This window comes from Aythya ferina, assembly GCF_964211825.1.
Source record: "Aythya ferina genome assembly, chromosome: Z".
NCBI lineage: Eukaryota > Metazoa > Chordata > Aves > Anseriformes > Anatidae > Aythya > Aythya ferina.
Genome location: NC_140299.1, coordinates 49,882,288 through 49,906,825, shown reverse-complemented (window position 1 = coordinate 49,906,825; position 24,538 = coordinate 49,882,288). Strand labels below are relative to the sequence as shown.

General features: G+C 40.7%; 1 protein-coding gene across 4 annotated transcripts in view; it reads right to left on the bottom strand.

Annotated features, from left to right (window-relative positions):
* FBN2 (fibrillin 2) overlaps positions 1-23,398 on the bottom strand; it is a 201,232-nt gene extending 177,834 nt beyond the window's left edge. For 2 of the 4 annotated variants that reach the window (XM_084504020.1, XM_084504022.1), the window contains exons 1-5: positions 23,094-23,398; positions 22,304-22,386; positions 18,180-18,278; positions 17,521-17,616; positions 15,506-15,601 (exon numbers count right to left, since the gene is read on the bottom strand). In XM_084504020.1, the coding sequence (XP_084360146.1) occupies positions 15,506-15,601; positions 17,521-17,616; positions 18,180-18,278; positions 22,304-22,386; positions 23,094-23,311 (592 nt within the window). In that variant the 5' untranslated portion in view covers positions 23,312-23,398. Of the gene's footprint in view, positions 1-9,164; positions 9,314-10,599; positions 10,715-15,505; positions 15,602-17,520; positions 17,617-18,179; positions 18,279-22,303; positions 22,387-23,093 lie in introns of those variants that run through there. The other 2 variants (XM_084504021.1, XM_084504023.1) reach the window with 2 other exon arrangements.
* Between the last annotated feature and the right edge of the window lie 1,140 nt (positions 23,399-24,538).

Here is a 24,538-nt window from a genome sequence, read left to right as displayed (position 1 = left end):
TAAACCATATCCCTAAGCTCTACATCTAAATGTCTTTTAAAGACCTCCAGGGATCGTGACTCCACCACTTCCCTGGGCAGCCCGTTCCAATGTCTAACAACCCTTTCAGTAAAGAAGTTCTTCCTAACATCCAACCTAAAACACCCTGGCACAACTTAAGCCCATTCCCCCTCGTCCTGTCACCAGGCACGTGGGAGAATAGACCAACCCCCACCTCACTACAGCTTCCTTTAAGGTATCTGTAAAGAGCAATAAAGTCGCGCCTGAGCCTCCTTTTCTCCAGGCTGAACAAGCCCAGCTCCCTCAGCCGCTCCTCGTAGCACTTGTTCTCCAGGCCCCTCACCACCTTTGTCGCCCTTCTCTGGACTCACTCAAGCACCTCGACATCCTTCTTGTAGTGAGGGGCCCAAAACTGAACACAGTACTCGAGGTCCAGCCTCACCAGAGCTGAGTACAGGGGGACAATCACTTCCCTAGCCCTGCTGACCACACTGTTTCTTATGCAAGCCAGGATGCCGTTGGCCTTCTTGGCCACCTGAGCACACTGCTGGCTCATATTCAGCTGACTATCAACCAGTACTCCCAGGTCCTTCTCCACCAGGCAGCTTTCCAACCATTCCTCTCCCAGCCTGTAGCTCTGCTTGGGGTTCTTGCACCCCAGGTGCAGGACCCGGCACTTGGCCTTGTTGAACTTCATGCAGTTGGTCTCAGCCCATTGGTCCAGCCTATCCAGATCCTCCTGCAGAGCCTCCCTACCCTCGAGCAGGTCGACACGCTCACCTAACTTCGTGTCATCTGCAAACTTACTGAGGGTGCACTCAATGCCCTCATCCAGATCATCGATGAAGATATTCAAGAGGACTGGCCCCAGTACTGAGCCCTGGGGAATGCTACTAGTGACCGGCCTCCAACTGGATTTGACTCCATTCACCACAACTTTTTGGGCCCAGCTATCCAGCCAGTTTTTAACCCAACAAAGTGTATGTCAGTCCAAGCCAAGAGCAGACAGACCCTTGAGGAGAATGCTGTGGGAAATGGTGTCAAAAGCCTTACTGAAGTCAAGGTAGACCACATTCACAGCCCTCCCCTCATCCACCCAGCGTGTCACTTTGTCATAGAAGGAGATCAGGTTCATCAAGCAGGACCTGCCTTTCATAAACCCATGCTGACTGGGCCTGATCGCCTGCTTACCCTGCAAGTGCTGCGTGATGACTCTCAAGAGAATCTGCTCCATGAGCTTCCCTGGTACTGAGGTCAAACTGACAGGCCTGTAGTTCCCCGGGTCTGCCCTCCGGCCCTTCTTGTAGATGGGCGTCACGTTTGCTAGCCGCCAGTCAACTGGGACTTCCCCCGATAGCCAGGACTGTTGATAAATGATGGTAAGTGGCTTGGCCAGCTCCTCCACCAGTTCTCTCAGTACCCTTGGGTGGATCCCATCTGGCCCCATCAACTTGCGCACATCTAAGTGCCGTAGCAGGTTGCCAACCATTTCTTCGTGGATAGTGAGGGCCACATTCTGCTCCCCATCCCCTTCCGCCAGCTCAGGGTACTGGGTATCCAGAGAACAACCGGTATTGCCGCTAAAGACTGAGGCAAAGAAGGCATTAAGCACCTCCGCCTTTTCCTCATCTCTTGTAACAACGTTTCCCCCCACATCCAGTAAAGGATGGAGATTCTCTTTAGTCCTCCTTTTTGTGTTGATGTATTTATAAAAACATTTTTTGTTGTCTTTGATGGCAGTAGCCAGATCAAAGTCCAGATGAGCTTTGGCCTTTCTCATTTTGTCCCTGCACAGCCTCGTAACATCCTTATCGTCCTCCTCAGTGGCCCGCCCTTTTTTCCAAAGATTATAATCCCTCTTTTTTCTCCTAAACTCAAGCTGCAACTCTCTGTTGAGCCAGGCCGATCTTCTTCCACTCCGGCTCGTCTTTGGGCACGTGGGGACAGACTGTTCCTGCACCATTAAGATTTCCCTCTTGAAGAGTGCCCAACCTTCCCGGACTCCTCAGCCCCTCAGAACCACCTCCCAGGGGACTCTAACAACCAGTGTCCTGAACAGCTCAAAGTCAGCCCTCCAGAAGTCCAATACAGCGGTTTTACTGGTCCCCTTCCTGGCCTTGCCAAGAATAGAGAACTCCACCATGTTGTGGTCACTCTGCCCAAGACAGCTTCTGACCACCACATCTCCCACCAGTCTTTCTCTGTTTGTGAAGAGAAGGTCTAGCAGGGCACCACCCCTGCTAGGCTCACTAACCAGCTGCGTCAGGAAGCTATCTTCCAGGCTCTCCAGAAGCCTCCTAGACTGCTTTCTCTGGGCTGTGCCGTGCTTCCAGGATATGTCAGGGAAGTTTAAGTCCCCCATGAGAACAAGTGCCAACAATTTCACAACTTCTGTCAGCTGCCTGTAGAACTCCTCATCCGTCTCCGCATCCTGGTTCGGCGGTCTATAGCAGACCCTGACCAGGACACTAGCCTTGTTGGCCTTCCTGCTGATCCTAACCCAAAGAGACTCAACCTTGTCATTCCCAGCCTCGAGTTCCAAAACATCGAAAGATTCTCTAATATCACACCACCACCCTTTCTGTGCTGCCTGTCCCTTTTGAAGAGCTTATAGCCAGTCATTGCAGCACTCCAGTCATGAATGTCCAAGTGCCACCACGTCTCTGCGATGGCAACCAAGTCGTAGCCTGCCTGCTGCACAATGGTTTCCAGCTCCTCCTGTTTGTTACCCATGCTGCATGCATTGGTGTAGATGTCCTTCAGCTGGGCCATTGCCTTATCCTCTGGCCTTGCCATTGTTCCCCCTGGCACAGCTCTAACAAGCCTTGTTTCAGCCCCATCCTCCATCTTACCTAGTTTAAAGCCCTCTCAATGAGCCCCACCAGCTCTTGGCCCAGGATCCGTTTTCCCCTAAGAGATAGGGACCCGTCTGCAGCCATCAGGCCGGGTGCCGAGTAAAGCGCCCCATGGTCAAAAAAAACAAGATTTCTCTGCTGGCACCAGCCTCTAAGCCATGTGTTTATCAGGTGGGCTTTTCGTGTCCTGTCAGTACCCCTCCCTGCCACCGCAGGGATAGACGAAAACACCACCTGTTTTACGGAACTGTCATGTAAATCTTCAGTGAGACCCATCCTATACTGATGGCATTACAATTCATTTTCAATTTGCTGCAGCAATTATTCTTATTTAATTAAATTTTAATTTCCAAAATAAATGTGAATTTCAATTAAATATTATTTTGGAGAAATACCTGTCTATTTCTTTCTTTTCTTAAAATGTCCACTATAAACCTGTGTTGGCTGAGGAACTTTTTGGTAGCTGCATGGAGTTCATTCTCCTCACTGCAGCCAATACAGTGCTGCATTTTGGATTTTTTTCTAAAACAGTGTTGGTAACATACTAGTGTTTTAAGCTATGGTCAAGCAGTACTTGCACAGCATTGCAAATTTCATTCTTTGTTCTTTTCCGTCATCTGGCTTAGGGTGCATGAGAAGCTGGGAGTGGACACAGACAGGACAGCTGACCACAAGGACCAGAGGGATGTCCTGCACTGTATGATTTGCTCAAAATAAAGTTTGGGGAAAGAAGGAGAGTACATTTGGACTCATGGCATTGGTCTTCCCGTGTAACTGTTACACATGACAAACTCTGCTTTCCAGGAGATGGAGAACACCTGCCTGCCAATGGGAAGCAGTGAACCAATTCTTCGTATTGCTTTGCTTGCACGTGCTTCATTGTTTCAGCCCTAGAGCTGTCCTTATTTCAGCCATGGAATTTTCTGTTTTTGCCCTTCCTGTTCTCTCCCCTCTTCCACAATGTGGGCAAGCAGGAGAATGGGAGGGGACTGAGCTCCCAGATGGTCCACACAGCACAGGTGCCATCGGGCTTGCTTTAGTCATTTCTGAATCCTAAGGGCACCACCCATGGCACTGGATCTTTGGAGTGGTGGGCTCTGTCCAGATCCAGTATTTGCACTGACTGCTTTTTGTGGATGCTCTTGGCAAGATCAATGACTAAGGATAGGAGGCAAATCTGCTTTTTAATTCACCCAACAGAACTGAGAGTCTTCACATGAAACTCTGAAAAACACTAAAAAAAAACAGTTTCCATACTGTACTCAAAGGACAGTTAAAGCTTTCCATTTAAAGACTTCTTTACAAAACTTGATATTAGTAATAAAAATTATATATCATACGGAAGAGGAGGTGGAACATTTCCAAGAAGGTTATTTATTTCTATGCAAAGACTTCATGTCTGCAATTTACAAACCAGAGGACTAACATAACCCAATGAAGCAGATTAAGTCAGACAGTCAAAAGAAGACATAGGCCCCACAGAACCAAAAGCACGGCTTTATTACCAAGTTTACAGAAATTCATGTATCTTCACATAAAAAAGGAAGAAATTGCAGGATTTCTGTAGCTTCCATGCCCACGCCAATCTGAATTTAAAAAACAAGAGTAAAGAAGCATGCCATATGCCTCCTTTTTTCAACACCTAGACCTTAACTGATGCAGGAATACTGATAAATGCAGCATTGTGGAAGAATCAATGCGACTTTTGTACAAGAAAACTTGAGGCCTGTATACCTAGTGGAGTTATTTAAAGAGTCAGCATGCCTATCAGATGGGAGCATACACCACCCACCAGGACTCCCAGAGGACCCCAACCAAAGGCTCTTCAAGAGACTGTAGAGTGAAACAAGAGGCAAGTAGCAAGAAGCAGGAAATGGGTAGTCTGTGAGTGATTTTAGAGTGTGAGGGAGGGGACAAACAATGCTGGACACAAGCACAGCAGAAAAATGCAGGGCAAGGTGTTAAAAATGATTACAATGCCACTTGCTCAGAAAAATTCTAAACCACAGCACTGCCTGACCCTGGGAAAAGTCACCACACACTTTTCCTGTTCAAGTGGTTACAGACAGGGAGGGGATGCCAGCTAGGCCACCCCCTGCCCTGATCCTGTGTGGCAGCTCTCCTGCATGCTGTGGCTTCCTGAACAGGCACTTTCAAGAGATTCTTTCCATTCACCTTATGTTCCTGAGTAATATAAACCTCTACAAAACATAAAAAGCATTTCAGACTATATCTCTCAGCAGGATCTTTTCACAGGTAGAGTTTTCCAAGTGTGCCCTCCCCCCTCCCTTCTCTGATAGATTTATCAGTAAATCTATTTGTCCAATCTCAAAAAAAAAAAAAAAAAAAAAAAAAGGAAAACAAACAAAAACAAAACAAAACAAAACTTTTATTCATTTTTACAGTACTTCCAAGCTGGCTTCTTTAAGTTAAATTATTTGCACTTTCTTGCAATGTTAAAATCTGCCTACTATGCCTACATAAGCAATAATAAACATTAGTACTTCCTGAATTTCACAGAAGTTTTCTTATTCACTTGAGTATTTCGGGGGACTTTGCACTTTCTTTGAGAGACAGTTCCTGTTGACATGAATATCAGTTTTAGTGTGTTCTAGGTTTTCATTTTATTTTCCTTCTCTTCAGTACACTATTTCAGTGAAGCAATTCTGTTTTGTTTTGTTTTGTTTTTTGAAATGATTTCCTTACAAAGGTCCTTAAGAGCTCAAATCTTATCTGTTGGGAGCCCTTCATATTCCTCATAACAGCAGCTCCCTAACATTTCAGATTGCCTTTCCCACACTGCTTGCAAGCCATGCCTTTCACATCCACATCTTACATGTATTTTCCATCTCTCTCAACCCATTCTCACCTAAACTTTAAAGCTGTAAACTGCAGCCTCTAATCTCCCCCAGATTTTTCTGGAGATTATCTGGAAATATACCCATACTATTCTGGAGGTACTTTAAATAATCAGGTTAATGAAATCAAATGATTAATGAATTAAAAAGTCACATCTAATGTACCTTAAAAAGAATAAATTTTTCACTGACGAAAGAAGGAGCCAAGACTTCCCTCTCCTAAATAATACATTCCCTACCTGTTTTTTGGATTGTTGCTCTATACTACCAGATCCTTGTCTCTTCAGAAAACAAACAAACAAACAAACAAACAAACAAAAAAACATGTATGTGAAAAAAATGTACCTTTTTGACATAGCATAGTTTCAGTACTGCCCCTTTAAACACTGACAGTGGAGTTTTATCCTTGTATCTGAGTTGCAGGTGAGCTCCATTTCATTCTGGTGAAAATTCTCAACTTCTTTGGAAGAGGTCACTCAAATCTACTTTTACATCTTCCACTTGTAGACTCAGTTTAAAGGCACACAGTTTCATTTTCATGTAACACACAGTGTAGCGACCCTTTATCACTACCATACTTAGCTGTCATGTATCTGAACTAGCTGAAAACTATTAATGATATCAAGTGTTTCAAAACCAGCTACCAACAAAGTAATAATGCTTCTCTATCAAAAGACTTGGTCTCACTTTTTGGATGTACTTACTGCTGGTGGACACTGTAATTCAAATTTTGGGTCCTGTCATGACCTCTTCATCCCCCCTCTTTCCGAGTCCCAGCTTTGAAAGACCTTGTAACCACTCTATGCTGCTCAGCACAGTTTCTTAGGGCTTTTGGAACTGGGAGGTGGGCAGGAGCTGCTTCTGACAAACTGCTGTGGTCAGAAGTCATCCAGAACTAAGGACTAATCAAAATAATACAGAAGAGGAAATCTTTTGATAAAATTCTCAACAAATTACCATCACATAAACTGATATATCTTTAAGGCAGATTGAGCCAAGCTAACTGAGACTCTTCTAGGCCTATGAGTAAGAAGCTGAACAGTTATATCTGGATAGAGAATATCTTTGTGTTCATTCAGAATGTAGCAACAAAAATCATTACACAGACCTAAGGATGCCCATAGCTGTCTGTTTCCTTAAAGACCTGAGAGCTCTACAAAACAAGTGAAGGAAATGATTCCCTCTCCATGCCATATCATTTCAAAAGGTAGACTCCCACCCCACTATTAGCTTCCCGTAAAGGCTTATATTCAAATTTACCATCTTTTCCATAATTAACTATTATATATATTATATAACATAATAAACTATTACCATAGTTTATCAAACTGTTCACGTATGCAAATATTTTCAGGACAGTACTCACTGTAGGAACAGGATTTCCTGAGTGAACAAGGTCAGCACTTAACTAAGCATTATAAACCTCAGATTTTAGGTATATAATAGATTTATTGAGTTTGAGATATCTAGTCTCAAACAAATAACGAAAATAACTAGCAGGTTCACAAGTCCTTTACAAACTTGCAGAAGATAACTCAACACCACATGTTCCACTTCCCAACAGCTAAAATGGACTGGAAATGAATGAAATATTAGTGTTCGGCAGGTAAGTATTCCACTTACTGTGCACTGAAAAAAAAAAAAGTAAGTAATAGGACACGTGGCCCTGTGGCAAGAAGAAAAGAAGAGTGATTGTTGATATTTGAGGACAGCATTTAGTAATATATATATATTTTTTTTTTAATTTTATTGCCTTCCTTTCTTCCTGCCTTCTCCAAAAATGTCCGACATTTTCAGTTGCACTCACTCCTTGAGTATAAAAAATTCAGCAGTCTTATGCTAACCTCGACAAAATGAGAAGGATAAATCCCTAGTTTTAAAAAAAATAAAATAATAATAATAATCAGGATATTTGGTTCACTGCTAGCCTACTGAAGCTGCCTTGCTCAACCTTCAACAAGCAGTAATCTCATGGTGCCACAGCCCTTCTCAGAGGCAGGATAATAATACTTGCTTTGTCTGGTTACCTCTTCAGAGCAGGCACCCACTACCTGCACACATCCTACCCCACATAATGAATATCTATTTCAGCTTAGGCTAACAGTAACCACTATAAAACAAAAACCAGCAAAATTAAAAAATCATGTTCTCATAGCTCCTACTAAAAAGGAAGAGCTCACTGATCACAAAATCATTTTTGCTGTTATGCACCAGAACAAAGTTTACGATCACTGGGGGACAGCTGAAATACACTAAGCAACTTGAGAAAAAGCACAGGCCTGTTCAGAACCACTTGCACTATTATGCTCTTTGACAGGCAGGCAGGAAAACATGGGCACAACTTGCCATAGCCTGTGTGACAAAAGGGTTTATGAACTTAGAGGCACACAACCAAATAAACACTATCCCAGTATGCCCCCAAAAGTTCTTGCTGTACCTCACTGAACTTGCAATGCTTCCACTTCTTGTGGCCCTGTTACCAATAATACATATCAAGGAGTGTCGTAAAGTTACAAGAACTTTTGCATACCTGTCACAGGAGAATGCAGTTTGTTACAAATTTCATTTCCTTTCCCTCCTTGCTTCCATCTAAATTGCAGTCACTAAGTGACTCTTCATCCCAGCCCACGCACACACAAGGATCTTCCACAGTATTACAGCCTAAATGTGAACTGTATACTTTCTGTATAATAAAATAATATTCTAGAAGCATCGAGTCTGTTATAAAATTGTGCTAGTTTATTATATAGGCTCAATGTTTTTCAGTTGTATTACACCAAAAAATCTTTGTAACAGTTATGTGCTAATGAATTTATTTAAAATAGCTCCATTCAATATCTTTTTATCCTTTGTCCTCCCCTATTTTGCCCCAGTTACTACATATTGTTAATGCTTTCTCTGAACATGTTTCTTCCTTCACACTAGCTCTCTCTGCACTGTTAACTGACTTCTCCATCCTCGTGCTGGCTTGAATAAGCCCTTTTCTTTTTCCCATTTTTCTTCTTTCTCCTTAGATACACAAGCAACACTAACCATTCTCCTATCAGGGGAGGTCAGATGAAGACAACTGCTCTCAAATACCATATGAGATGTATGTTTTCCTAACCCAGAAAACAAACTTTTGTTGCAGTGACATCCCCTGCCTTGAGCCTGGTTCACCATCTCCTGCAGTGTCCCACTCTTCAGCCCCTTCTCTTGCTCCGTTGCTATCCCTCCTCTGGCTCTCCCATGGCTCAGGCTGAGTGCCTGTAGGCACTGCAGAGCTGGTACCAACACTGCTGCCTGCACAGAGGAGGTTACTACACATACCTCTGAGAACACTAAGTGCAATGAATACACTGCGATAAGGTACAATACCAGCAATTTTCCTGAGAACAACTCAGAAAATCCCCCCTTTCTGAAGCTTTTATACTGTATTTGACTTACATTTTTGTTTTTCCTCTTTTCTCACCTGCTCAGACCTGTTAGCTTTATATGAAGTCCTCTCCCATCTTCAAATTTATGTTCTTCCCAATCCATGCAGGCATTTCTACTCAATCCAACCCCCTTGCAAAGGCACCTACCCCACCACAGAATCACAAGTGCTGTTTTCTTCTCTTTCTACAGGGGATGAAGGCAAATATACAATAGTCACAGGATGCTTCTCTCCTCACTTTAACTCATGATAAAGAAGGAAGAAAATATTGTTGCTTTTCCATCCTTCTATATACCTCTACAGATCAACAGTTTAAAAACATACAGGTTTTGTAAAAGAAAAAGAAAAAAGAAAAAAAAAGGATTATTTGCTCATACATAAATACAATCTTGAGAAATCAAAAGATCTGGAGACCTGGTCATGCTAGAACAAAATCTGTTCTTAGGCACACAGTTGAGGATGAGGCCTTTTAATCTGCATCATTTGTTCCTTTATTATTTTTCAAGAGGGAGGATAGCTAAATTTTACTATCTTTTTTTTTATTATTATTATTATTTCTATTATTACTATGATTATTTCTTTTGTAAGAAACTGACAAAATCAAATGCTTGAATCTTACATGTTTACAAATAAAAAGGGAAGAAGCTGACCATAAGAGCAGACTTTGATAGAAAACATAAAAGGTCATTGTATATATCAGAAAAAGTGAAGCACGAGCTTCCAGACAGGTTCTGCTTTCTTGTTAACCCAGCAGCAAGTCTCAAGTTAAATACTGTAATCATTCCAGTCATTAGTTACTGTTCAGCCTCCTGTCTCCAGCCCGGAAATTAGTCTGCTAGGAGCCCAGATAGCTGAACAAGCAGTCACGTTTTATCATATAACTGAGTCTGGGAGGCCAATCTGAAGGAAAGCTACATATGTTCTACATTAGGGAGAAAATACCTATTTTAAAAGAACTTAATTTACGGAACAATAAAAAGTATGCATTTAAAACACAGCAATGTAAAAAAAAAAAAAAAATCCCTTATAACTCTGATGTGATTTGCAAGAGAAGTACACATAACCTTAAACTATAAAATTTTAGTTAAAGAGTTATGAACTGTTGCTAAACTCAGTTTAAAATTAAACTACTGAGGCCTTTTTTTACTGTAAAGTATTATGGGGCACCTATTGCTACAAACAGATGAAGAAATCATTGCCTTCTGCATTCTGTTTGAAAGCATGAACTTATTATGTTTAAAGTGTAAATTACAAATTACTGTTGAACAGAATAAAATTTTAAGGTATCTTTTACTTTTTTGTCATGTACTTCAGCTCATGTAAAACAAAAAATTAACAGTTATTTATAGTTATAGTTATTTATAACTATAGCCTATATAACTTTTTACAGTTATTATGTAAGAGACTTTTCATCTTTCACTGAACAATAGTACAATAAATTAGTAACTAGTTTTGAATATTCATGTCTTACCATTTATATTTGGAAATATACGGAGTGTATGTGAAATAATTCCAAAAGTCAGCATGCACTCATTGTGTCCATAAAGTCTAAAATATAGTGTCTTCATAGATGTTCTACACCATTTAGATCTAAAATCTGGTAGATAATGGAACAGATGAGAAGGAAAGACTATACATTCCTGTCTGCTAAAAGTTCAATAGCAGCCAATGTGTTTACAAACATTCAAGCTGGAGGTGGCCTCCATAAAGGAGCCAATAACAAAACTGTCTACAGTGCAAAGAATGTAAGACAAGGGTGAATAATATTTTCATTATGGCCAGTAGGTTCTTTACATGTAGTTTGACAGGTTAGATTCAGTGAACTGAGACATTTCCACAACATTAACAAAAACTTAGGTAGCTGTGAAAAATGGAGAAGCTGCTTATTTACTTTAGAGAAATTAATCCCTCCCTACAGGCATACCATACTCTGCTGAACCTGGCAAGCACAATAGTACATACATATGTTGCCTTGCCTACAACTAGTTTACTCAATATTTTGGTATGTTTTTTGGTATGTATGTATATCTATTATGTTTAAACCATACATGAAAAGTTTGCTACCATATCTTGCACTGTAGGTTACTAATTCATATCACAATGTTTTACTGCAGAGCAAGCACAAATTAGAACTATGCAACTGATGCTACATAAGCATCACAAAGCCAGAAATTGATTGAACTCATACACACTTCTTTATTCATTTGATACTAATTATTACCCCAGCATCAGGACTAAGCTGAGAGCTTGCAACACTAAGGTCTAGGAGAAAATTTATTTAATCCTGTCCACCACTGCAAAATGTATATTATAAATGTATATTATAAATGAAATTATATTTATTTTATACATATGCTATATTTTTGTGGCAATAGCAGAAGCAATTTTAGCCTACTACTTACTTTCAGAAAACAACTACCCCACCAAAAACAAACAAACAAACAAAACATATTTTATAGCTTAAATGACTTAAGACATTATACACATCACATTTCTCTAGATTGAATCTAAGACTTTAAAAGACAGATGAGTAATAGGAACACCAAATTATAGATTTTTTTTTCCTTTATGTGGCTTAGATTATGCAGTTTAAAGTTTCACAATGAATTTTAAGAAAGAAGACTGCAATGCTTTCATCACAGCAAAAAAATAGTTGCAATACTCGTAAGTACTAGAATCTTCTAAAGAAGTAACAGAATACTTCTATTTAGAGTATAGCCATCTTTAATAAAAACTGATCCACCACCACAGTTAGATTCTGTCATGTCTATTGACAGGATTCCACAGCCCTGAAACTAGTCAGATTCTAAACTAAAAGCAAATCTTAATCATAGGCAATTGCTTCTATCTGACACAAAAGGAAAGTTTACCAAGTTGTCTGGCAAAAAAATCAAATATATATGAATGCAGTCAATACTAAAAAAAATCAAAATTAATTTGCAATACTACGATTCTATCACACTACAGTCCAACCAGAGCTGAAATCTATCTGTTGAATGTATACAAATGTATGTTGCATCTGAACTAAGGCTTAAAATATTAAGCAACCTCACATTGTCCAACCCCTTCAGGCTGCTTTGAAAATCCATCCTAAATGGACAGGTAATATTTCCTTTTTGCTGAAAGACAGGTGTGCATTCTACAAAGATAGATTCCTGAAAACAGCTCTAAATATTAATGAAGTTCTTAACAGACTGAAGTTTCTTGCTTTCCATGCTAAAATCCAAAATTTCCATGCTTTATTCCAAAATATAATAGAATCAAGTCCTTGAGCTTAGTTCACAAGAATCATCTAGAAAGAATGGGCTGAATATAACATGTAACAGCTAAAACTAAACCAACAGCTATGTACAGAAGTTGGTAAATCTGGTTTTAAGAATGAAAGTAATAAGCGATTAGAGACAAAGAAACAAATTCATCCTTTACATTTCTCTGTTGCTTGTGACATCTAGTGGGTATACAAAGCAAACTTGGAATAGCAAATAGAAATTCCTGTGTTTTTTTTGTGTTTTTTGTTTTTTTTGTTTTTTTTTTTTTTGGTTTGGTTTTGGTTTTGGTTTTGTCAGGGTTTGGTTCAATTATTTCCTTCTTCTATAAGGAAATCATTTTCATTTCCACCGTCATCGAATGTCAAAAAAGGTACCAGATATTTTCATGATTTACATGCAGCTTTGAGCACCTCAGAGCTGAATTTGCCACACAGAATTCCATGGCAGAAGCTATTTCTGAGCACACAAAGGCAATAAGTTGTTTGTGATCAGACAGCATGGTTTTACCATGGGCAAATGTCACTGCTTTCAACCCTGAGGTCACTGGTACAAAGATATGAAGGAGAGCTGTGGATGTTGCTTGACATAGCAAGGGTTTTGAGTGAGCTGCCCATAGAGAAATTGCCATTAGTGAGATACAGGCTGAATACATGAATTAAAGGGAGTGGAAAACTGTCTGGACTGTTGGCTTAAAGAGTTGTAAGAAATGGTGGTGCAAAGTCCAACTGGAGTCTAGGAAAGAGGTGCAGACCCTCAAGGATCAGTGCTGGGACAAGTAACAATTTAATGTGCTCAGTAACAACCTAGATGATGGTACAAGAGTGCACTTCCAGCAAGTTTGCAGATGATGCCAGACTGGGGACACCAGTCAATATGCTGGAGAGCAGAGTGGCTATCCAGAGTGATAAGGACAGCTTGAAAAAAATAGGCTAGAAGTTATCTCAAGAAGTCCAACAAAGGCAGAAGTCTCACATCTAGGATTGACAAAAGTGATGGAACAATAAAGGTGGAGTCCAGCTGCCAGCAAAACTGCTCTGAGAAAATGATTATGGGAGTCCTAGTAGACAAAAACTTTAACATGCATCAGTGGTCCAGCCCTGAAACAAAGAAGGCCGTCTCCATGGGCTGTATCAGTATGACCATAGCATCCAATTCAGCAAAGTGTCCCTTTGCCTGCATTTGGCACTTGTAAAACTGCATTGAAGTACTGTTTATGTTTTTGACTCTCCAACAGAAGAGAGAAATATACATAGAGAAAGAAGTACAAGGGAAGGACACGGCACTGGTCAAGGAGCTGGAGCTCTTGCCCTGTGTAGAAAGATTGATGGAACAATGTTTATCCAGCATTAAGAAGAAAAGGTTTTGAGGGTTTATCACTATATTACTCTCTGCACAAAAGGTGCAGAGAAACTGGAGCCAGACTTTTCCTGGATGGTCTCAGCTCTCAGACAAGAGGCAACAAACACAGGTTGGAACATGCAAAACTCTCATTAGATGTTAATGTAGAAGTTTTCACCATGAGGGTGAAGAAATAATGGAACAGGATGTCCAGAGATGTTGTGGGGTCTCAGTCACTGGAGGTGTTTAAAACTCTACAGACAAGACACACACCTGAACAAGCTGACCCGATCAGACCTTCTGATTGGAAGGCTGGGCTAAATGGCCTTGTGGAGGTCCCTTCTCATCTATATTTTTCTGTGACTCTAAGAAGTCTATTTCTGCTCTTAGGGGGTGTCATATCCACTGTTGATGTGAATTAAGAATGTGACATTACAAGAGTAATTCTAAACTTTATATTTTCTGTCCATGTATATGATTCCATCCTTCTTTTTAATGTTAATAATCCACTGAATATTTTAAAGGAGTGAGATAACAATGCATACATGCATTCAGGATTTCACATTCTGTTGCTCAGTTTCTTCAGTATCTTTTTTGATGAGAACTATTTGCAATAACACTAACTTCAAGACAAAGAGTTATATTTCTGCTAAGCTATTCAGCATCAGTTTTGATTATTGTTGACAACCTCATTTTAAAGGATGTACAATTATTATTACCATTCTGAAAAGCAATTCTCACTATATCCATTCTTTAAAAACCCATCCTAGCTGGACAGTAATTATCAGTTTGATACACAGAACACCTTCTACAGTTACATCTAACGTTGAGCAGTTCTACGTTAATAATTCTTCGGAGTCATCTTGGTTTCAAAATACAAACAATGGTCCCATTTACTAAAAAGCAAAAAGTATAGATTTCTGAGAGTGATAATTTTATTCTAAATGACTATATATGGACATAGTGCCTAAATTATTTTTGTGCTAATCACATAGTATAGCACTAAAAATGTTTTGTTTGGAATCATTAAAACTGACTTTATCAGCACCTCTATAATCTTCTAGAAACGGCTAAGGAATTTCTTTAAAAGATTTTAAAGAAAATCCTGATTTGACCCCCAATTCATGAAAGCACTGTAAGACGTGTTTAAGTTGTTTTGATGAATAAGAATAGCTTCATGGAACTGATTTCACCTATTATGCTTCTTTTTTTCCTCCTTCTCTAACTTCTTCCTGTATGACAGAGCTAACCAGAACAAGTAACTTCTCAAATTCCCCCCATCAAAGATTTGCTATACAGAAAAGCAATCCTTAATTTAGTTACATGTATGTGACGTACGCAAGCAGCAATTTCATAGAATCATAGAATATCCTGAGTTGGAAGGGACCCTTAAGGATCATCAAGTCCAACTCTTGACACTGCACAGGTCTACCCAAAAGTTCAGACCATGTGACTAAGTGCACAGTCCAATCTCTTCTTAATTTGCTCTAATGTTATTTCATGTATGAGAAAGCAAACATATCTCATCTTTTAACTATCATACAAACAAAATAAGCACCCTAAATTATTCTAATTTCTAACAACTGAGACAGCTTTTCCAACCCGAAGTGTAGCTACTGGACCGTAAAGGAAAACTTTATAAAAGTATAAATAATAAATCTCTTGCTGGAAGCTTACTGGTTCAGCTGGCAAATACACTGTATAAAACACATATATGCACATTGCTGCATATAACCACCTATAATTTTCTTCCTTATTTATTTCTTTTACCTCTTTCACACTGAGGGCCAGTAAATCCGTAGACACATGCACAGCGATTCGGTCCAATACACCGTCCTCCATTCTGGCAGCCTTTTTCACAGACAGCTTTAATTAACAACAACAACAACAACAAAAAAAAAGTTTTTAAAGCTATGCTAATGACATTTCAGATTCACATATGTGCTATTCAAAAATTATTTTTCCCTTCAACTACTCTAAGTTTTTTTGGACCTGAAGATCAAACACCAACAATAATGGCTGTTCAGGTCAAATTCCATTAGTACTTACAACTGCTTCACCTTAATTGCAAACAGCTGTTTAATTAATCATATTCAGCACAGCTTTTTAGCAGACACTTAACTTCAGTGTATTTTTAAACAGTTGTGCAGCACTAGTCACTAATCATAAGAACTCACATCCATCACCAAAGTTATCAGATACAAACTCAACTAATTTGTGCACAGATTAAGTTGTACTATCCAGGCCCAACAGCAACAAACCTCTCAGGAAGGGGGGTTTCTTGGAGAGTCAAAGAGACAGATTACTCATTGTTCAGAATTCATACTGCTAGCAGAGCTAGCATGTCACTTGGAGCAAGGCAAAAGAATTAGTAGTTTAAGTTATCTTTAAGTACCTTCAGAAACTATGCTTCTTGAAAGATCCATCAAAGGAATAAAATTCTTTTTTCTTGGTATGAATCCACAGAATACATAGATGGAGAAGGTACTTTTACACTTGTGGAACTTCTATGCAACCACTCATGCTATTTATCAATGGTGTGAATAAAGAAACAAAGCCTCGTAAAGCACTGAAATCTTCTCAGTTTGAAAAGAAGACTGTTTGTCAGCTTGTTTGAAAAATACCATTAAAGTGTGTTAATCTATGATCAAGCTCATTGCTTTCAGAACATATAAACCATGTTCAGAGTTAGCATACAGTCCAAATCTACTCATTTAGTCTGAAAGTCCCAACATCTTCAGGTCACATGAACAGCAAAGGGATTCCAGTCTAGTTTCTATTTCTACACTGCCTTCCTACACAGGTTTCCCCACATTAATAATGGGGGTTGTTACATATTTGAGTATCCAGTGCAAAAGAACCTCAGGAATCTAGAGTCAGTAAATTTTTCATATTGGAAAAAATGCACTATATCTCCATGGTGAACACAAAAATATTCACTGAGAGCAGTTTCCAAAGTTCATTCAGATTTTGTGGGTTGCTTTAAAGACACTGCTTAAATAGGCAATCATCTTTTCTTTTACAATAACAATTATTATTACCTAGAATTTTAGAGAGTTTTACCCAGGCAAAATTAAAACTAAAACAAGTCTGCTTCTGCATTTGCAGAGAAGACTAGAACAAAAGGATGTTCCTCCACATTACTCAGTCTAAGCATTCTTTGCACAGTGATTTTTGTATGTTTCTAGTTTCTTCAGACTACCTTCAGCAATTAATTTCTCAGCTAGCCAGATTCCCTCAGAATACACTAGGTCTTTGAGACCTTCTTCACCTCTACAGCCTTTAGTCATTTTTATTGTTTACATTTTTATTGTTAGCTTGTCAACACTCTTCTGTGATAGGTAGAGTTATGCAAATAATTGACTTCCTAGTTTATCTGCCAAATTGAAAAAACATCCAAGAGCTTGAACCATATTTAATCTTTTTCTCTAGTCAAACAGAAAAACATGCTATAACATAGCAGCTAAGCTCCTCTTCCAAGAAACTTCTTCAAAGAGAATGAAATATTAGTGATCATCTGGTTTAAAAAAAAACACAAACAAGGTGAGTGGGATGTATACTGTCATCATTCCCAAAGGGTTCTTCAGAGACTACAAATGCACTTCATGCATAAACTGACTTCCAGCTACACATAGTCCGGCAGAATAGCAACACTTTTCTCTTAGACATTTTACTGTATTTCTTCATATGGGCTTTCTCCTATCTTCCTAGACTGCCTAAAGTGGGAGGGCTGAGTTGTGGGACCAATGTGGGCTTAAACCGGACGCACAGGGATGACTACTTACGCTGCCCGCAGTAGGTCCCGATGTAGCCCTTCTGGCACTGGCACCGGTCGTCAGCGCATGTACCGCCATTCATGCACCTGATGCTGCACTGCTGCGCTGCAGAGGGCCCAGACACATAGACACAAGCATTATGGGAAAATATGTGGATGGATAAAAACAAAGACATCTGAAAGCAGACAAGAACTTCACATGACAGCAGACGTGAACGGCATGTACTGTGTATTTACAGGTACGCTCAGGTATTCTGTAACCAAAACTGTTACTTGCAGCTACTGGTAAACCATTATTTTAAAAGCATCAGTGAAAGAGGTTCTCCATAATAGCAATGTAGCACTTCTAATTATCTTGAAGGCCACATAACATTCATTTCTTACAAAAACGGACTCAAGCAAAACATTAATGCCACACACATTTATTTTTAAACACGCTTATCTGTTTAAACATGTCATTTTTTTCAGTTTGTCACACAGAGTAAATATGCACACGTGTATCAATTTTTATCAATAAAACTAGAGATATACTCAAGTGGAAGACATGTATATGTATGCAGTAATGAAAAGTTATTCTTAAAGATTTTACATGGTATTTTTAAGTTGACACATTAAGAAGAATTACTTAACATGAAATCTCCAAGGAAAATAAATAGAGCAAGTCCTTACTGGATTTTGGTCCACAAGTAGGTGATATTTGTCCACTTGCACAAGTACACATGTTAGGACGGGAACAAAATCCATCACCACAGCTATTTCTACAGATTGCTGAGGAAGAGCACATTTAAAAGACAGTGTGATTAACAGTAACCTTAGTCTTAAGTCACAGGAAAAAAAATAATCAAATATCAAAATATCAAACAAAACAAAAAAAGAAAACGCCACAGAATCCTCAATTCATTAGGACAGCTAATATATACACAAAAGTAAATGTAAGTTAAATAAACCAAACAATTTGGGAATAATTGATATCCCTGACAAACTTAAAGACAAACAGAGTTGAAGATGGCACATTCAAACACTGGTCAGACCACTTAATACAGATAATAAACTCTTTCCCTAATTAGAAACATCACCCCATTATACAAGCAAATGAAAAATTATTGGAATTATATATTTTACACCATGAGGCCTGTAAAAAAAATTTAGGAAGAATCCAATATTTGAATGATTATAAACAATATGACTCATGAATTCTAACTGTTGGTATGGCTTCTCTCTTACTGTTACTATTCTAGAAGCATTTTAGGAGCTGTCTTCTGGAAGATTATCCATCCTTTCGTCAAACCTGTTTTATGGAAAGCCTATGTTTGAACACTGAGCTTTCCAGATTGTGTGGAGTTACCCTAAATACTGTTTCCGTACTCAAATATTCCCACATTCTCACTGTGAAACTAACTTTAAACAAATCTCAGGGAAGCCCCTTCACACCGCATTATATGTGGACATTGTACGTGCCATTGTACTGTCCTCACAATGCCCCATGTTGTGCCATACTCCTCTTTCACCAGCCAAGGGAACTCTATTGTGCAAAGAAACCACAGAACCAGAGAATAGTTAAAGTCTAAATCCAGACTATAAATGAGATCCAAATGAATTCATCTAAATAATGTGCTGGATTAGCAAACACACCATAAGAGAACCTAAGACATTAAGAGCTAGTAGAGCACAAAAGGACCTCAGAAGCATGCATCTTGCAGGACACAACTTATAAACAAATATATATATATATATGTATATAATAAATAAAAAAAAAGCATCACAGCTCCTTTGTAACTATTTCTAGGCTTTTTGAGAGAATCAGATAATGAGGAAGTACATCTCCACTGAAGGACTACAAGAGCAACACATTCCTCATGCAGATAATCTGGCAAGGATATCTGGCAGATAATGGGATAAAACCCATTCATACACATAAAACAAAACAAAACAAACAAACAAAAAAAACTATACCTGCCCATAGATATAGATATAGATATAGATATAGATATAGATATAGATATAGATATAGATATAGATATAGATATAGATATAGATATAGATATAGATATAGATATAGATACATATAAAAGGATATAAAAGGAGAAATAAGACTTTTCCCAGAACACTTATGCTCCACTTCCAATTTAGGAAAACATACATAGATGAAAAACATGTCTTTTAATGAAGCAGTCTCTTTTCTTGCCCCATTAAAGATGTTCAGATAGGCTCCCTGCAAAATGTACGTGCTTTTACCCTTTCTCCACCGAATACAAAGCTCAGTACTGATGCTGAACATATTCAAACCAGACAAGACTTTGTACACCTGAGTCCTTGACATAATTGGTTAAAGGCCAAATTTTCTTTCCCAGAGTAATAGACAAAGTCACATTAGTTGTCATTTGACATTGTTCTTCTGGGCATCAAAAAGATGCAATGTGGATCATCAACACCTTCTCTACCACTATGCCCTAGCTGTGAAGGCAGCAGATGTGAGAGTTTCTGAGGCTTTGATAGATAGTTGGAATTAGAGGCATACCACTGACTGATATGAAATACTTTGAAATACTTTTTCTATTAGGAGACTTGAAAGTGAGAAAGAGAAATATGAATTAAAGCACTTGATGGACACAGAGAACAGTGTTGTTCAGTCCATCTTTATGCAAGATAGCCCAATCTCCTCATGTCTACATTAAACCACTTTCTTGGTTTATTATCTGTTAGAGGAACAATTTTTATCAGCTGAAAGCCCTCTAGCTGTAAGCATATTCCAAACATGCTTTCATCCATACAGTTTATTTAAAGAGAAAGCTAAACCAACCAGACCTTTTTTTTTTTTTTTCTTTAGATAAAAGATCACATTTAACCATAATATTTCACCAACCACAAATAATTGCTATCACATTATCAACTGAAAACACAATAAAGTCAGAATAGTTTCCTGTTGACCCACCACTCACTTTGTGAACCAATACTTTATAATTAGTGTATGTTGTAGCTGATGATTTTAATCAGGTCAACTCCAGTACGAAGTTTACTGTTCCCTCCATCATCCAGTGCAGAAGGTTTTCTCTAGCTAAATAGATCTAGTTAGAAGATCCATTGTCTCAGCAAAACGTGTAAGTGTAGAAATCTGTGCTCTTAAACATTCACCAAAAATACAACTTGGAAAGCATAACTACCAGTCTGACAGCTGGTCTGGCAAAATCATTCACCCTTCAAACATGTTAGAGAGCTGCAGTTAAACTCCAGTAAGTTAAACATGAGCTAAAAGGTGTCTTTTGTGCATAGAAATTGTTGCAAGTCAATGGTTAGTATGTGAAAACACCTGAGACTGAGGTCTTTAAGAGTCACTGAGAACTGCAATTTAAGAGTAAGTTATTAAGATTCCTGAAAGCACCTAAATCACTGTCTCTCCCTGACTGCAACTGAGCTGGATATCCAGCTGACTTTGAAAAAACTATTACAGCTCAATAGTGTATTGGGCAGCCTAAAAACTTTAAAAACTCAGTTTCACATTTAAGTAAGTAAATACTGAGACTTGATAAGAGACGATAAATATGGACTGAATGTTCTGAGGAGCTCCTTTTACTCCACAGTGGCATTGCCACCATCATCTTCCTTGCTCTGAATGATGCATCTAACCTTTGCTTGGAAATGCTATGGTCAACCTGAGATGAAAATTAGCGATCTGTGGTAGTTACAAGAAACATTACCAAGGCCAATTTACTCATGCAAAATGAACAAATGTGAACAAGTCCTGCATCATCAGGCAGTGGCCCAAAAGCCACCTTTAAGTTTCACAGGTGTTGGTTTACCATCCTCTCCTCCCTCTCCTTCTCCAGTTTAGTCCTGGATGTCTGGAGTTCATTAGACTGAGTATTACAAAGACTTTCATTGCTTATGCAAAGGGCAGCATGTTCTTTAACCTGAGTTCTGAAGCTGAGCACACTTATTGGGAAAAGGGATGACAACATGACAACAGCCTAGAATCAATGGGAACAGCCCTCATAGAAAAAAAAAAAAAAAGTCTAATATCAGTTTTATCTAACAGACAGAAACGTAATTCTGTATTTCCTTTCCAGGTAGACATTTCCTACACAGAGTATTCAGAGTATTCTGCAGATTTCCTTTTTTTTTTTTTTTTTTTTTTTTTTGCCAAGCCATGTCAACAGCCACATCTGTCAGCACAACGTCTATTATGACCCAGCAATAATCACCGTCTACATGCTTTATAGCTACAAAAATACAACTAAATATGACAGGCAAGAGAATAAGCACTCCAGAGGTAAAAAAGTTTTCCATTGGACTGTAATTCCAAGCCTACCACAAAAGTTCCAGAAAACTTCAGATCTCATTTGCTTTATATCAAGACCTCTTCAGGTTTTTTTTTTTTTTTTTTTTTTTTGTTATTACAGTGGATTATTTGATATCTGGAAGATTTTTTTTTGTTGTTATTATTTTTACTTCACTGTCTTGTTCTTTTAAAAATAAAATAAATAGGTGAAAAAGTGCCTCTTACAACACTGAAAACACAACAATTTGCCAGTCTTTCAATTACAGTAAATATGGACCTATAAATCCATAATTTTTTTCTTCTTTTTTTTTCTTCTTCTTTCTTTCTTTCTCTCTTTTATTTTATTTTATTTTTTTTTTAAGGAAAAAAATCGCACATAAGGCAAAAGACAGAACTGGCCAAATTAATTACAGTAAGAATTCTCTTTTCTCATACTAAATGGATCAGTAACTCACAGAAGAACACTTATTCTTCTTATTACCCTTAGGGCAGTAGAAACTTAAAGTCAGACACTTACGAACAATACACTGATTTCCTCCAGGGAGCGTTTTCCATCCAGGGCAACAGTACGAATGGAATCTAGAGCCACACACATTTGGCCTGCAACACATACAAATACAGGCATATATAAAAATATAAATCTATGCAAGCAGAACCTGAAGTTTTACGTTCTCAGAGGGGAAGAAATGTAAATCTACCAGCACAAATATAACCACGAAACAAAACAAAAAGAAAAGTGTAGCAAAGATGTCTACGAAAAAAAGTCCTCCCCAAAAGGAATACAATTTTTCTCTCCAACAAGGAGTTCCAAGCCATTTTATTTGACATTACTGAAATGGTCAGTGTGACTGGTTAGTGTGAACAGGAGAGGCGGGATAGGCAAGAACAGGCCACATCCATCCCTGGGGGAATCACAGAGGAGACGCCGGGGATGAGCTTGGCTCCGCGCTCACGCGCGGTGTCACAAGTCCGGCTATAAAAGTTGGCTTTGTGCTGCGTTTGACACAGGACAAGGGGGATGACTCCTCATAACGATTTATGAACTAAACCAAACTAGCAAGAACTCCCCCAAAACACCAAGAGAAGAAAGGAAAAAAAAAAAAAAAAAAAAAAAAAAAAAGTCTTTTTGTACAGGAGCAGAAACCCGCTCAGCACAAAACAAAGCCACGGGCGAGCCGCCTCGGTGCTGCAACCCGCAGCACGAGCGGAGCGCGGGGCTCCCGCTGCCGGGGACGGGCGCGGGGCTGCGCGGGGCAGCGGCTCCCTCCCGAGCCGAGCCGAGCCGTGCCGAGCCGAGCCGTGCCTACCCGCGGAGCACGTCCTGCTGTCCTCGCCGGCGGACCCGTCCGGCGCTGCCGGCCCCTTCCTCCCGGTGCGCGGCGGCGGGGAAGCTGCCGCCCGCTCCTCCCGCAGGGCGGACCCGCGGCGGCGGCTTTTGTTGCCCGGCGGCTCCCTGCGCGCAGAGGGCCAGGCAGCCGAGCCATAGGAAGCAGGGCTGCACGCACAGCCACCGCCGCCGGCCCATGCTGTGGATGCTGCCCCGGAGGAAGAGCGGCGAGAGACGGGGGAGAGGCGCGCCGGTCCCGCAGCGGGCACCGCTTCTCGTCGCGGGGAGGCTTCAGCCGCTGCGGCTCCTTCTCTCCTCCTCCTCCTCCTCCTCCTCCACCTCCTCCTCCTCCTCCTCCCCAGGCTGCCCTGCCGCCTTCAGCGGGACGCAGTGATACCGGCAGCGGGGTCCACGTTGCATCCCCCCTCCTCTCTCTCCGGGGGAGGGAGGGGGGGAGGCGGGAATGAAGAGGGGGGGGCGGGAAAAGAAAAAGTTTTTTTTTTTAAAAAAAAAAGGAAAAGAAAAAGAAAGAAAAAGCCGAGCCGGCTAGGAGTTCCTTCCACCGCCCCCCTCCCAAAGGGGAAATCCAACGGGACCGGGCTGAACCCCACACACACACCGATACCGTCACCACTACTAATTAACGCCGAGCGCAGCCCGGGGAAAGGAGCGGGGCGGCGGGCCGGGGGTCCCCGCGGCGGGGACGGGGACGGGGACGGGGACAGGGGCGCGACGACGCCTCCCGGCCGCCGGGGTGCGGGGGGGCCGGGCCGGGCCGGGCGGAGGGGAGCGGGGCCGCCCCACACGTGGGGCTGCGGCGGGGGCCGGGAGGAGGGGGCGGCGGGGGAGGGGAAGGGGGGAGGCCGCAGGGAGGCCCGCGGAGCCCGGTCAGGGGGAGCGGTGCAGGTAGGGCCGGCCCCACCGCAACGCCCCCCGAGGGGAGCCTCGCAGAGGGGAGGCCCGGGGCCAAGGCGGAGGGGCCAGGCCCGGCCCGGCCCGGTGGAGGCCGCGGGTGGATGCTGGCCCGGTTGGAACTTCACGGCTCCCTGGTGAACGCCAGGAGCTGCCAGGGTTTGAACCGAGTTCGCACCATACTTGGTAGTTTTCTCCGGCGCACTCCCTTAAAGTTTTACTTGTTTTCCCTTCACCTACACGAGCATCTTAAAATGAATGAAAAGAAAAATGGCTAATTTCCTCGTGAGTTCTTTTTAGGCCAAAACCATGCACGCACCTAGATGCTTTGGGTGGTTAGGCACCAGCACAAGCAGTGCAGGCGCCTCCCTGCTCGAAGTCCCCGAGTGCTCCCTGTGGGCCGTTCCGATAACCACATGACGCTACTGGTTTTGTTATCTGAGCTGATTATCGCTTTGAATTACATCTTGGGGTTGAGCACCTCACCGTGCTATGGCTACTGCAGCACCAACA